Source organism: Gossypium arboreum, chromosome 9 (assembly GCF_025698485.1).
Source record: "Gossypium arboreum isolate Shixiya-1 chromosome 9, ASM2569848v2, whole genome shotgun sequence".
Classification (NCBI taxonomy): Eukaryota; Viridiplantae; Streptophyta; class Magnoliopsida; order Malvales; family Malvaceae; genus Gossypium; species Gossypium arboreum.
The window spans coordinates 41,923,409-41,939,023 of NC_069078.1; the positions used below are offsets into that span (position 1 = coordinate 41,923,409).

Here is a 15,615-nt window from a genome sequence, read left to right on the forward strand (position 1 = left end):
GTGTAAGCTTGGATAGCCATGCGAAAATGGCTTATATACGTTTTTAGTATGATTCTATAATCGTTTGTATGATGATCATTATGGGGTATGGAATTGTTTTGAAAAGATTAGCCATTGGAATGGTTAATCATGATCACACTTTATGCTATGTATGCAAAAAGGGCCAATTGAATCGTGGAAATCATGAAATAGGTAAAGGTTACCTTGAAAACAGATGCTGGCAGCAGCAGTGGTGTGGTTTTGAAAAATCACCAAAATTTGTAGGAATGGTATTAAATAGTGAATAAGTTATGTAATTGAACCTTGATGAGTCTACTTTCATATGGAAGAAACGAAACGGTCATAGAAGTTACATGTTAAGAGATATTAAAGTTAGTGTGAGACAGGGCCAGAACGGTTTCTGGGTCCCCTGTCGCGACTTTAAAAATTTACTATAAATTATCCAGAAATAATTAGAAGTCATGTCTTATATTTTAAGATTCCATTTTGAGTCTAGTTTCATTAGAAACAAACGGTACCAGTATTAAAGCCCTGTACAGAGAGATATTCAAGTTGTAACGCGCGAAGGTCAGAGCAGTCGATCCCTGTAACATGGGTGACTTTAACTAATAAACTGTACCAATTGGCCCAACCAAAAATTCTAGAAATAAATCCATGGAAGGATATATGAGTCTAAATTCAGGGAAAATTTACGGAATCAGTTTCCGAGTTTTGAAACTCGAGATATGATTTTTAAGGCAACAGTGACGCAGTTTTCCAGCCTGTCTGGAAATGCCAAATTGGTCGGTGCTTTAAGAGGATTTAGCTCGTTAACCCCTCGCGTCCGACACCGGTGATGGTCTCGGGTTCGGGGTGTTACAGCTATCTTCGATCTGCTCTCTGGCAATACAGAGACGCCAAATCTGCTATCTTCGATCTACTCTCTGGTAATACAGAGACGCCAAATCTGCTATCTTTGACTGTCTCTCTAACAATACGGAGACGTCAAATCTGTTATCTTCGATCTGCTCTCTAACAATACAGAGATGCCAAATCTGCTATCTTCGATCTGCTCTCTGGCAATACAGAGACGTCAAATCTGCTATCTTCGACCTGCTCTCTGACAATACAGAGATGCCAAATCTGTTATCTTCGATCTGCTCCCTGACAATACAGAGACGCCAAATCTGCTACCTTCGACTTGCTCTCTGACAATACAGAGACGCCAAATCTGTTATCTTTGATCTGCTCTCTGACAATACAGAGACGCCAAATCTATCATCTTTGATCTGCTCTCTGTCAATACAGAGACGCCAAATCTGTCATCTTCGGTCTGCTCTCTGTCAATACAGAGATGGCAGATGTCACCGGTGATCTACATTATCCCTAAGGGACATAACATGTAGAATGCGTATGTACTCATCCCTAATGCTTAGGGTGCCATGAATGAAATGAGTCAAATGCTCCTAAATAAACATATCATGATGCAAAATGTTATGAAAATGATTCCTATTTCGGACATCCTTACTCATTCATCCATCAAAGTTCCACTTTTATTTTACTCCAAGTATCAATCATACTCTGCTCATGTGTTTTGAATCAAATTGGTCCTATTATACCATTCTCCAAACGTACGACCTACTGAAGGCAATTCTCTCCTACGATTGAATCGTTTGAATTGTCCAATCATCCTTTAGACTGAAGAAGAAATTTCCTTGAGTACCTCCGACCTTTACACATGGGAATTCTTCAAACAATTGTTCTGTTTTAGTTTCTTGTATTCTCTAGAGATTTCCAGAGTAATATGCAAAACTTCCCTTGTAAAAATATTTAGTTCATTAATTATTATTTCAATGCAACACTCTTTATGAGTAATGGAAGACAAATGATTTAATCTTGAGAATAGTTAGACAAATCATCAGAATACAATAGGAAATTAATCTGAAAACATATCTTTGAGAAGAAAAAGAATCCAAAGATAATAAACAGAACAAAAATTCAATGTCCAATCACATCATAGCTGGTGCTTCTGTGTACAAATTCCATGAAGACTATTTTGAGTTTAACATGTGTTTAGAAGGTCCAAAGTACTTTGTTGATGCCTCGATATGTAACACACTCCATTTCTCATCAAATCTGGTATAGCAAAGTCACCGCATGTTTCTCGAATATTTGAGCAGCCCTTTCGGGTTTACAACTCAAAACCCCTTTGGTCTCAAGGTGCCCTTTGCAGGTTTTCACCTTGGCCTCTCCATTTTCTTTTTTTTTTTAGAAGTCAAAAAGCGCCCTTTGTGGGTTTTCACCTTGTCTTCCCGTCTCTTTAGACAAAATACTTCTTGACAGAGTCTAAATTCACTGGATTGGGTAAACTTTTCCCATCTATTTCTGTCAAAATCAGAGCACCACCAGAGAAAGCCTTCTTCACAACATACAGCCCTTCCCAATTCGGCATCCATTTTTCTCTAAAGTCCTTCTATATGGGAAGGATCTTTTTCAGCACAAGGTCCCCTTCGTGAAATTCTCTTGGACGAACTTTTTTATCATAAGCTTGCATCATTCGCTTTTGATACATCTGACCATGACGAATAGCCCTTAGCCTCTTTTCTTCAATCAAGTTCAGTTGGTCATACCGTGATTGAATTCATTCTGCTTCATCCAGTTTTATCTCTGACAAAATTTGAAGAGAAGGTATTTCCACTTCAATAGGTAACACTCCTCCATCCCATAAACCAACGAGAAAGGAGTTGCCCCAGTAGAGGTTCTGACAGACGTTCGATAGGCAAAGAGTGCAAATGGTAATTTCTCATGCCAATCTCTATAGGTCTCAGTCATTTTCCCCACTATCTTCTTGATATTTTTATTAGCAGCTTCCACTGCCCCATTCAATTTTTGGGCGATATGGAGATGAATTATGATGTTTGATCTTGAATTGGCTACAAACTTCCTCAATCATGCTGTTATTTAAGTTCAATGCGTTATCTGATATAATCCTCTCAGGCATTCCATACCGACAAATAATCTCTTTTTTCAAGAAACGACTTACTGTCGACTTGGTAACACTAGCATACGAAGCTGCCTCTACCCATTTTGTGAAGTAGTCAATGATCACGAAAATGAAACGATGCTAAGGGTGAAGCTTTTGGTGATATTGGCCCAATGACATCCATGCCCCACATGGAAAAGGGCCATGGAGAAGTCATAACATGTAAGGGTGAAGGTGGTACATGAATCTTGTCTCCATATATCTGGCATTTATGGCATTTCTTAGCATAACTGATACAATCTCCTTCCATAGTAGACCAATAGTTTCCAAAGCTCATGATTTGTCTTGCCATCATAAAGCCATTAGCATGTGTACCACAAACTCCTTTATGTACTTCTTCAAGGATTTGGTTAGCTTCTACAGCGTCAACGCATCTCAAAAGTACTTGATCTTTCCTTCTTTTATAAAGGATATTCCCATCTAGTACATATTCGCAGGCTAACCTTCTCAAAGTTCTTTTGTCATTCTCAGTTGCCTGTTGAGGATATTCACGATTTCTCACATACCGTAATATATCTTGATACCAAGGATGGTCATCCTTTTCCTCTTCTTCGATGTTACAGCAATAAGCTGGAACCTCAGAAATGCTCATCTGAATTGGTCTCACATCCTCTTGTTTATTAGCTTTAATCATGGAAGCCAATGTTGCCAAAGCGTCCGCCATCTGATTTTCGTCCCTTGGGAGATAACTGAAAGTGACGTTATCAAACTCTTCAAGTAACTCCAAAACTACCTTTCGATAATTAATCAACTTGGGATCCCTTGTCTCCGATTCACCCCTAAGCTGGTATATTACTAACGCAGAGTCTCCATATACTTCCAGGGTTCTAATTTTCTGCTCTTTGGCCGCTTGAATCCCCATGATGCATGCTTCATAGTCAGCCATATTATTCGTACAATCAAAATCCAATTTACATGTAAATGGATAATGATCACCATTTGGGGATACCAAGACTGCCCCAATTCCATTTCCTACCGCATTAGATGCGCCATCAAAGTTCAGTTTCCATGGATGTTTTACAATAGTTGCTACGTATATCAACTCCTCATTAGGGAAATCAAAGCTTAATGGCTCATAATCTTCTAGAGCTCTGCTCGCCAGAAATTCTGCTATTGCACTCTCTTTTATAGCCTTTTGGCTCACATAGACTATATCAAATTCTGAAAGCAGTACCTGCCACCTTGTCATTCTTCCATTTAGGGCTGTTGACTCTATCATGTACTTTAATGGATCAAATTTTGAAATTAGCCAAGTTGTATGATATAACATATATTGCCTCAACCTTCGAGTTGTCCAGATTAAAGCACAACACAATTTCTCAATTGGCGAATATCTCATCTCACACTCTGTGAATTTCTTGCTGGGGTAATATATCGCCTTCTCTTTTCTTCCCGACTCGTTATGTTGGCCAAGCACACATCCCATAAATTACTAAACACTGATAAGTACAGAATTAATGGTCTATCTGGACTAGGTGGAGATAACACTGGAGCATTTAACAAGTATTGCTTAACCTTATCAAAATCATTTTAGCATTCCTCATCCCAAGTACCTTGGTTGTGTTTTCTAAGGAGGCAAAATATAGGATCACATTTCTCGGTTAATTGTGAAATAAACTAAGCAATATAATTCAATCTTCCAAGAAAACCCTGAACTTCTTTCTGTGTACGTGGTGGAGGCAATTCTTGTATGGCTCTAACCTTGTCTGAGTCAACTTCTATTCCCTTTTCGCTGACCACAAAACCCAATAACTACCCTGACCTAGCTCCGAAGATGCACTTTGCTGGATTAAGCTTCAACTGAAACTTCCTTAATCTCAGGAACAACTTCCTCAAGACTTCAATATGTTCCATATCTGTTCGAGATTTAGCAATCATATCATCCACATACACCTCAATCTCTTTATGCATCATATCGTGAAATAAGGTCACCATAGCCCTTTGGTATATTGCCCCTGTATTCTTTAGCCCGAAGGGCATTACCTTGTAACAGAAGGTGCCCCACAATGTTATAAAGGTGGTTTTATCCATGTCCTCAAGATGCATCTTTATCTAATTGTACCCTGAGAAGCCATCCATAAAGGAGAACAACAAATATCCCGCTGTATTGTCCACTAAAGTGTCGATGTGCGGTAAAGGAAAGTTGTCTTTTGGGCTAGCTTTATTTAGGTCTCTGTAATCAACACACATTCGTACCCTCTCATCCTTCTTAAGGACAGGCACAATGTTGGCCAACCATTCTGAATACTTAACTTCTTGTAGGAATCCAGCATCAAACTGCTTTTTGACTTCATCTTTTATTTTCAAAACAATATCAGGCCTCATCCATCGCAATTTTTGTTGGACTGGCTTGCAATCCTGTCTTATGGGGAGACGATGTACCATGATATCAGTATTCAAACCCGGCATATCCTCATATGACCATGCAAAGATATCTTTGAATTCCCATAGTAACTTAACAAGGGCTTGTCTTGTTTCCTTAGCAATATGTGTGCCAATTTTCACCTTCTTCCCCTCCTCTAAGGCTACATTCTCTATTGCCTCTTTCTCACGGTGTAGGATTTGTTTCTCCTCTTGTTTCACCATTCTCAACAGATCTGGAGACATATCACAATCCCTGTCATCTTCAAAATTCTGAAGTTCTTCTAAACACATGTCTTACTCAAAAGAGAATCTAGGATTCGTAGTATCAATGCTCATGTCATTGATATCTAGGGGCCTGCGGGGTACGAAAGAATGTACAAAGAATGAATGAATTTATTTATATGTTATGAATGAAATGGAAAAAAAAATTGAAAGAATTTAAATGTCAAAAGAATATTGAATGGTATAAAAGAGTATTCACTTGAATCGATAACAAAAATTGCAGTTTATTGAAATGTAAATATCCGAACATGAGCCTATTTTACAAATGAAATCTTACTACTCCTAGGCTTTAGAGCAATAAGAGTGCTCTGAAAATTACTCTGAAGAATCTTTAAAAACAACAGGAAGTTCTTCTGCAACCCAATTGTTTAAAGAACTTCCCGATTCGTAACGGCGAATGCCCTCCAGGTTTCCTCGTTCAGACTCTTCATTATGCATAGCATTGATATGATAACCTCCTTTTTTGAGCAATCCTCTCTCAGGGTGAATCATCCCTCCTGATATAAAGGTTTGAGATATATGGGAGAATGTCATCAGTTCCCACTCTACCTCTCTTCCATCTAAACGCGCCCTTCTTCTCTTTTAGCGCTTCTCTATTTCTTTCCTCCTCTGCTTGTAATTTGGCCTGAAACCCAAGCCAAAATGGTCTCTCTTCTTTTTTAGTTCAGGACCTTGAATCCCTCCTTAGAAGTATATTCCCAATCCTTTTCCTGGCAAGGCTCCTTTTCCCACTGTCATCTGCAAACCCATTCTTGTGGTTCTGGATATCTTAGGCACCGGTACCTCATTCCCCTCTGAAATGAATGTTGCACTAATGAATTATAAGGAACAAAAAGAGCACTCAATGGCCTCCTTATTTTCTTCCACATATGGTGCATCACTGGTAGCTGTCGCTATAATGTCCTCCTCCACATTTATGGTGACTAGCCGTCCATCGGCTACTAACTTCAATTTTTGGTGAAAAGATAAGGGCACCGCTTCTGCCGAATGTATCCAAGGTCTTCCCAATAGGAAATTGTAAGAGGGTTTGATGTCCATTACTAAAAAGTTCACCTCATACGTGTTTGGCCCAATCATCAAAGGAATATCAATTCTTCCCATGACCTTTCTCTCCGTGCCATCAAATACTCTCACTACATTATGGCATGTTTTCATGTGAGAACTGTCAATGGATAATCTGTTCAATATGGACAATGGCATGAAGTTTAAGGCTAACCCATTATCAATAAGCACACTCGGCAATGTATATCCTTTGCAACGAGTGGTAATGTGCAAAGCCTTAGTTGATCCCATGCCTCTAGGTGGGATTTCATCATCGTTGAAATAAATGAAATTGTCAGCACTTATGTTACTAACCAGTTGATCCAACTTGTTGACCGATATATCATTAGTAACATAAGTCTCATTGAGCACCTTCATTAACGCCTCACGATGTACTTCTAAACTCAGAAGCAAAGCCAATACTGATATACGAGCTAGTTGTTTGCGTAATTGCTCAACTACACTGTACTCACTATGTTTCAAGCATTTTAGAAATTCTCTGGCTTCTTCCTCCTTCACTAGCTCATTAACCAGTATTTCAGTCCCATTCTTTTGTCACAGGCTTTTGCTTTTGCGGGCTCAACTCCAACGCCTTCTGCATCATAACGTTTCCCACTACATGTATAAGAACCCTCATCTTGAACCTCCTTAGAGGCACTAGCTATATCTTCCTTCTCTGGCATTGTCACATTGCAGCTATAATTACAAGGTACCCTATTGTTATCCTTACAAAGAAAGGAAACAGGTTTATGAATAATGACTTTCGGTACCGTTGGTATTTCAACTTCATTATTTCTTGGTAAAGAAATAATGATTCTTGGCTGGTTTTGATTCTTCGATCCACCTTCTAATATGCATATGCTCTTATATGAACCAGCTTCATAAAATTCCAGCTCCTTATTATCCATAAGGCTTTGTACCAAGGCCTTAAACGCGTCACATTCCTGAATCTTGTGTCCCTCTTCAGCATGGAATTCGCAGTAGTCTCTCACTCCTCTATTCCTCCTTTTAGAGATTATCATCTCTCTTTTCACCATTTCTTCCCAAATTATTTTTATCGGCGTTCTCACCTCGGTCACATCCTCTTTGATATTTCTCATATCGGCATCCCCAATTGCATTTACCCCTTGATCACCATGATTTAGCAACGGGTTTTCTGTACTAGGGATGTCTTCAAATTTTACAACCCCCATCTTGATTAGTCTTTCCACTGCCTTTTTAAAAGCAGTGCAATTTTCAATTGAATGCCCCAATATCCCCGCATGGTATTCACATTTGGCGTTTGCATCATACCATTTGGGATATAGGGGTTGTAACGGTTTCAAATGAAATGGAGCTATTGCATGCGCATTGAATAAACTTTGATAAAGCTCCCAATACGTCACTGGGATAGGAATAAATGAGACCTTTTTAGAATTTTGTCTCGAACCCTACTTTTGAGAATCTTGTTGCCCAACTATAGTTGCTCTAGGCTGACTAATCGTAATTGCCTTCAAATTATAACTATTCATATTGTTCACCTCATTATCTTTCCTTCTTGGGGTCGTTCTTTTAACAACTTCCCCCTCTATCTTGCCACCCCTTATGGCATTTTCAATCATTTCTCCTGCCATAACTATATCAGCAAAACTCTTGGTGGTACTTCCAATCATGTAACTAATGAATGGGGCCTTCAAAGTATTGATAAACAACATGGTAGTTTCTTTCTCCAAGAGCGGTGGTTGAACTTGCATGGCAACCTCCCTCCACCTCTGTGCATATTGCCTAAAGCTCTCATTAGGCTTCTTTTCCATATTTTGCAAAGTGATTCTATCAGGAGTCATGTCAGTCACATGATTATATTGCTACATAAAGGCTTGCACTAAGTCTCTTCAAGAACCGATCCTTGTGCGACTCAGTTGATTATACCACCTAGCCGCTGCCCCAACCAAACTATCCTGAAAATAATGGATCAATAATTGATCATTGTTTACATAGCCAGTCATCCGTCTGCAGAACATGGTGATATGGGCTTCAGGGCAAGTAGTCCCGTTGTACTTCTCAAATTTCGGCATTTTGAACTTATGGGGAAGTACCAAATCTAGGACCAAACTCAAGTCCTTAGCATCAATTCCCTGACGATATCAGCATTTTCTAGTGCCTTAAATTTCTCATCTAACCATCTGCACCGTTCCTCTAATTGTCTTGATGATTCGAGTCTCATCTCTTTCTTCTCCGCTACACCCAAATCAGGGATGACTGGATTGGTAGGATTATCTCCCGGGTTAAATCCCGAGCCAGTTTGAAAATTTATGGGTATTCCAAGATCAACTTTTCCATGTTGAAATCTTATTGTGATGGACGGCCTTCGGGGATACGCCTCGGGTTGAGTTTGTACATGGGGTGGAGTAAAACCTAGAGGATGGTCCTCATTATCCTCTTCAGTGATAGTCATAGGGGCCTTTCCTTTATCTGTTGCACCTTTCAGTAGCTGAGCCATTTCAGCCATCATATTCCTTTGGGCCTCCATCATTTGATCTTTCATCTCCTGTTAAATTTTTTCCAATTGTTCCTGTAACTGCTCTTACATTTCTTTCTAGATCTGCTCAAGTCTTTGATCCATATTCTTTGTCTTAGTGTGTGTACCGTAAGGATGTGTTGCTTCCAGATTTTCTTTTTCTCACTCTCTCTTTCTCTCTAATAATTTTAACTAATTAGGGTCTTTCTATAAATTTGAATGCATATGATGCGATGAGATGCAAATGCATGAATGTAAAAAGATATCGATTCTGATTCAATTTCTTTTAGAAAATGTTATTTAAGAAACAAAAATCTTTACACAAAACAGATTAAAAATACGTCTTTTCCTTCAGGCTCAAAGTTTTAACCCTATCCAATAACAAAGCTAACTCTAGACCTTTATCTGACACTAACTCATACTTTGTACTCAATACATTAGCTTGCACTGTCAAGTCATGCAAATGATCAGCAACCTCTCGAATCTGTACTATAGCTTCTCCCATGAGGTAGCCCCTATCTCTGACTTGATCCTGAAAATGGTGAAGCTCTCCCTTCCAATGTTCTTCTCTTGCCTCGAGCTGCTCAATCCTTAACTCACAGTCCTGTAGTGCTGCTTCCAACCCTCCAATATTGTGCTTCATTTCCTCGATCTTATCCAGGCTTGCCTTTAACTCGACCGCAGAGTTACGACTTCGGTGATGATGAAGAGATCATCCAAGCTCAGTCACCTTAGTTTTTAATCCTTGACTCTCCTTCTCTAGGGCCTGATTACTCGCCTGCATCTCTTGGAACTTCTTCTCCCAATACTCGGCTTTGGCTCTTTCTTCTTGAACCTCTTGCTGCCACTACTCTGAAGACTTCCCCAATCCAGCTCTCTTCATTGATAAATGTATCCTCTTATATTACGTCTTCAAGTCATCTCGGTCTTCCTCAATCTTCCTTTTTTCTTTCCTCTCTTTTTCGACCTCAATTCTATGAACGTCGACATCTAAGCTTAGGTACATATTCTCCTCTTCAAGCTTCCCTATCTTAATCCTGAGCTCTAAATTCTTTCTTTCAAACTCTTGCTTTATGACTTTTAACTCTGTTGGAATCACTCGTAAACTCTCCTCCATCGATCGGGCAGCCCCCAAACTTGGTCTAGGAATGGTATCATTGATTCTCTTGCTAAACCACTCTTTGTACTCAAGGGTTGTTGTCGGGCCTTCAGTCAAAATCTTCACACAACAAATCTTCTTCCAAGCCTCGGAAATCTCTCGTATCTTCTTCTTATAATGATCCCCCTTATATGAAAAATCACTTTGAGCTAACCCTTGTGTTGCCGGTATAAACTGCCCCGCTTTGTACTACCTTAGGATGAGTAATGGTGCATAACCCACAACTCCCCAAATTCCAGGAAGCGGTACCCAATCAAAACTTCCGCAACGATAAAGAATTTCGCTAGGAGTCATCCAATGGGCTTTCCACATAACATCTTCTTCTTGGAGGTTCTGAAGTATTTCTATCCACCTTTCCTCTGTAATGTCGTCCCTCTTTGGAGTAGCTGCTGCTTCCCTTAAGGGAGAATAATCCTCAAAGAACACTCGGCAAGGAACCTTATCAACCTTCTAAAAATGACTATGGAACCATACTAACAATAATTGTGCACATCCAATGAATCTACCTTCACCAGCTCTCTGACATGCACTTAAGGATCTAAACGTCTCAGCTAGGATTGCAGGTACAGGTGTGTTCTATTTACTAATTGGATCGAATAGATCTACAACTGCCTCATCTATGTGCCCCATAGCTTTTGGGAAAATCACTAATCCATACATAGTTAAGGCCAAGACATCTACCCTCTTCTTTACATCTGGGTGTGCCAATATCAAATCCCTCAAACTTGCCCATGGAATGCATTTACTATCACCCTTTTGTTGGACTCGAGCTGCAGCCCACTGTTCACTCACCCCTATAATCATCATTAATTTCTTCACGAAAGTTGGGGGATTAGCAGCCCTAACATAAGCTTTGTTACCTTGAATTTTTGGACAGTGAAGCAAGGTCTTATACTCCTCCAAAGTAGGTACTAAGTCTACCTCTCCAAATGTAAAACAACTATAAGCAGGGTTCCAAAACTGTACCATAGCTCAAAACAAATGCTTATCCACCTTGATGTCCAGCAAATAGGGAAGATCTCCATAATTCTGGTAGAACAGCTGCTTAGCCTTGTCATCCCATTGAGCCCAAATGTCCTTCAACTCCTGAAACTCATTCTGTGTCAAACTGATATGAGTGAAGTCCCACAGCTCTGATGTATACCCCTCAATGACACTATCTCCCTTCTCTAACTGAGTTTTCTCTGACCATGCATAGAAAGAAGCGTTGTCCTCTACTTTATCAAGATATTCGTTCCTCATTACAAAACTTTCTAATCCGAAAATCGAACCATGAATCAATAACTTTAAATTTTGAATGGCATGCAATGATAGTAAAATAAAATAAATTCGTATCATATAAAAGTATAACAAACAAGCACTTATAAGGGTAGCTTACTAAAGACTATCACTATACTCCCTAGGGTAAGCACTTTAAAGTTCACTATATGAGTTTCAGTTCTAAAGCGAGGGTACCTGAACCAGCAGATTCCTCGATCCTCACCCATTATAGGCTCATATGGACCAAGTTCGGTTCAAGGGAACATATTTCCCTATGGCCATACGGAGATGAAAATCTCACGAAGACATAGGTACAGATGTATCCCGGAAGTAATCCACTAGCCCATACAGAGGTGAAAACCTCACAAAAGCGTAGCTTCTCACTCCCACTTAAGGGTACGATCACAACGGTCATGCAAATGCAACGTGTGCGGAAACCAGATAACGAACATATGCAGCAAACACATGTAAGAAAGATCAATATATGTAAAATTTTCCAAACTTCCAACATTAAGACAGAAAATAATCAATTTCTTGGCTTGACTCTCTTATTGTCCCCAGTGGAGTCGCCAAGCTGTCGAAACCTCTTTTTTAAAAGGGGAGGGTATTTTGAAAACAGGAGTCGCCACCAACCTTTTTAGGTGTGATTGGATCACCTTATAAAATATTTTAGTCTACGAAATTATGAAAAAACAGGTTCGGGAGTCGGTTACGTACGAGGAAGGGTTAGCACCCTCGGAACGCCCAAAATTGGTACCAAATTGAATAATTTTTCCTTAATGTCAAAAGTTTGAAAGAATTTAGAAATAAGATCTCTTTTAAAACCATAATAATTTAAGTTAAAAAGAATCAAGATTCCTTCGCTTCGACAAAATATAAATATCACATCCAACATGATTGGACACGATATTCTTAAACTTTTGTAACTAAAATCATCTTGTGATTTTCAAAACTTATTTAGAAGGATATTTTAGGCATTTAGACAAACGGGAAATCGTAACCCAGCATATTAGGGCACTACTTCCAGAATTCCTAACTACCAAAAAACATTGCCTCATTTTTTAAATTCTTTTTGGATCGAATGAAATATAAAGTTTTTTAAAGTGATAATGCATTTAACGTATTGTAAAGGATCAATATTAAATAAATTATCCTATATGATACCTACTTTAACATTCCATGCAAATATAATATATAAAAATGATGAATAATAGCATAAATTACACAATATACATTATCATTTTATGCATATATGATCATAGATAATATAAATATACATGTATTGTCGTTACATGCAAAATACAACGTAGAGCATAATGAATACAACAATATAAATTATATATATATATATACAATAATATATCATGCAAATGTAACTTAAATCAACACAAATAATTAATTTTCATGCGAATATGTAATAACATAAAATAACAAATAATCTATAAAAATTCAACCTACTAAAACAATACTAAAAACTAAAAAAAATAAGCAAATTATAAACATATAAAATATAAATCAAATAAAATAAAAATAGATATTTAAAAATTTTAGAATAATATAAGAATGATAAAGGAGAATTTTTTAAAAAAATAATTAATATATATAAATCATATTATAGGATATAATAACTTAATATATTAAAATAATGTGCTAAATATTGATATTACACATATAAAGATTTAAAAAACATATGTAATTAATGAGTAATAAAATAATGTATATTTTATAATAAAATAAAAGTAATGTAAGGAATAATATATGATAAAATATGTAACATAAAATTTATAAACAAAATATATAATGATATAGACAATATGATAGATAATATATAAAATAATATATATATATATAGTAAAATATAGGTAATATAATATATAATAATGTATAATAATATAATAAATAATATACAAAGATAAATACTATATGTACTTTTTATATATAACTAATGTTTATAAAAATATAGTATTTAAAAATAAATTGAATTTATATAAAAAAGGAGATTAAAATTTAATTTAATTTAAAAATTTAGGGTTAATTACAAATAAATGAAAAATTTTAGGCCTACTTAAAATGTACGTTAAATTCAGAGGGACTCACTGGGCAATTAGCCCTAATCCCAAAAACGACGTCGTTCCCAGAATAGGCTTTAATGGCCATTAGGACTAGATTGAATTAATCGCAAAAGATTGGGGTCAATTTAAAATAAAAATAAAATGGAATTGTAAATTGCGGAAGGATCGATCAGGTAATTTGTCCTTTAAATGAAAATGCGCAGATCCTACCCGGATCTCGGGTCAACGCGCGGATCCTAGCTTTGGAACGACGCCGTTTTGAAGCTTATTGAACTAAGCAAAACAACGCCGTTTTTGTAATGCTATATATGTCAAAATTTAGCCCATAATTCATTTTTCAATCAATTTTTAAAAAACAACTTCAAAATCCTATGAAATAGGAGAAGAGAGGAGCCCTCTAGCTCTGGCCTCCGGCCACTAGGCTGCACGCGCACACACGCCGCACGCGCCGTCGTACACGGCGGTTGGAAGGCTAAAAGCCTTCGTTTTTCTCAACGAATCGTAGGTAATCTCTTCTTCCTTTTAAACATCGACGGTTTTTTGCAAAAACAACTCATATATATGTTGAACAATAAAGAACAAAGTATAAAATTAAATCACCTTTAAAAAATTGCTTGTATCTCTTTGAATATATCTGTGTATCAGTTTTTCCTTTTTTTGTGTGTCTTTACAGATTAAAAAAGAAAGGCTTTTATAGCCCTTTCTAAATCATTACAATTCGGGAAAGAAATCTTTGATTTCTTTCCATATTTTGCTTCTCTCTTTCTGCTGTCGTTCTTTCCATTTTTGCAGGTACCATCGAGGATCTCACAGCGAGGAGTGGGCTGGCGTTGATCCGTTCGTCGATTACAGCATGATACGGGGCTGAAATCACGGTGCTGATGAGAATTTACAGGAACGGCGTAAGATGAAAGGGCGTGGTGCTTGCAGCGCGAAGCTTTTGGAAACCCTAGGGTTTTCAGATTCGATTTAGGCACTGGGCCTTGCTAGTTTGGGTCTAGTTTGGGTATTTGGGGCTATTGGGTTTAGGTATTTGGGCTAAAGGTTTTGGGTGTAACTGGGTATAGGGTTAATGGGCATTCTGATTTAGATCAATTGGGTTACAAGTGTAACGGGTTTTGGGCTTATCAGGGCTTGAGGCCTGTTTATTGTAAATGGACAGTAAGTGAACTTTTGTTATTTCCTCTATTTTTATTTATTTCATGGGCCCTGGCAAATTTGGGCTGTTACAGACGTCAGTATGCTCATGATGTCACACGGCCAAGGCACACACTCGTGTGCTAGGCCGTGCCCTCCACACGGCTGAGACTCACAGCCGTGTCTCTGCCCGTATGTTTATTGCCATGCATACTGACTTGAAATTTTTTACGTGCAGGGGACACACGGCCGGACCACACGCCCATGGGGCGGTCCGTGTGTCACACACGGCCTAGACACACACCCGTGTGCCTACCCGTGTAGACAATATAAGGCTATTTACCAAGCCTCATTACCCCCCTTACGTACCTAGTTCATACACATACCAACCAGTACCAACACAAGCACAATTCATATAACCAATTCAACCCCAGTAGACATTCATTTAACCATGGTAACGCATCTTTTATAAATTCAAAATGAATATTAATTATCATTCCAGGCTTAATACAAATTAAAGGGTTTCCAACCCAAGCCAACACATTTGGCCAATTCTCAAAGACACAAATTAATAAAGTCTAAGTCCTATACATGTCATATTCAAAAATATAAATCCAACTATACCAAATGCTTCAGTTGATAGTGTGATCGATATCTCTGACTTCTGGAATCCTTAAGCTAGATAGGTTGCACTGTAAGGAAATGGAAAGGAAAGGGAGTAAGCATAAAAGCTTAGTAAGTTGCATATAAATAAATATACAACAACGATATACCAATAATC

At 37.9% G+C, this 15,615-nt stretch overlaps 1 protein-coding gene across 1 annotated transcript; it reads right to left on the minus strand.

Annotated features, from left to right (window-relative positions):
- Positions 1–6,487: 6,487 nt before the first annotated feature.
- Positions 6,488–7,902, minus strand: LOC108485258 (uncharacterized). The gene is made up of 2 exons (XM_017789089.1): positions 7,269–7,902; positions 6,488–7,227 (listed from the first exon to the last, which is right to left on the minus strand). The coding sequence occupies exons 1-2, from the start codon at positions 7,900–7,902 to the stop codon at positions 6,488–6,490; spliced, it is 1,374 nt and encodes a 457-aa protein (XP_017644578.1).
- Positions 7,903–15,615: the final 7,713 nt, after the last annotated feature.

Coding starts and splice junctions, on each gene's coding strand:
- LOC108485258 (XM_017789089.1), bottom strand. CDS start 7,902: ATGGGGGTTGTAAAATTTGAAGACATCCCTAGTACAGAAAACCCGTTG. Junction 7,228..7,268: donor GCCCGCAAAAGCAAAAGCCT/GTGACAAAAGAA, acceptor TTAATGAGCTAG/TGAAGGAGGAAGAAGCCAGA.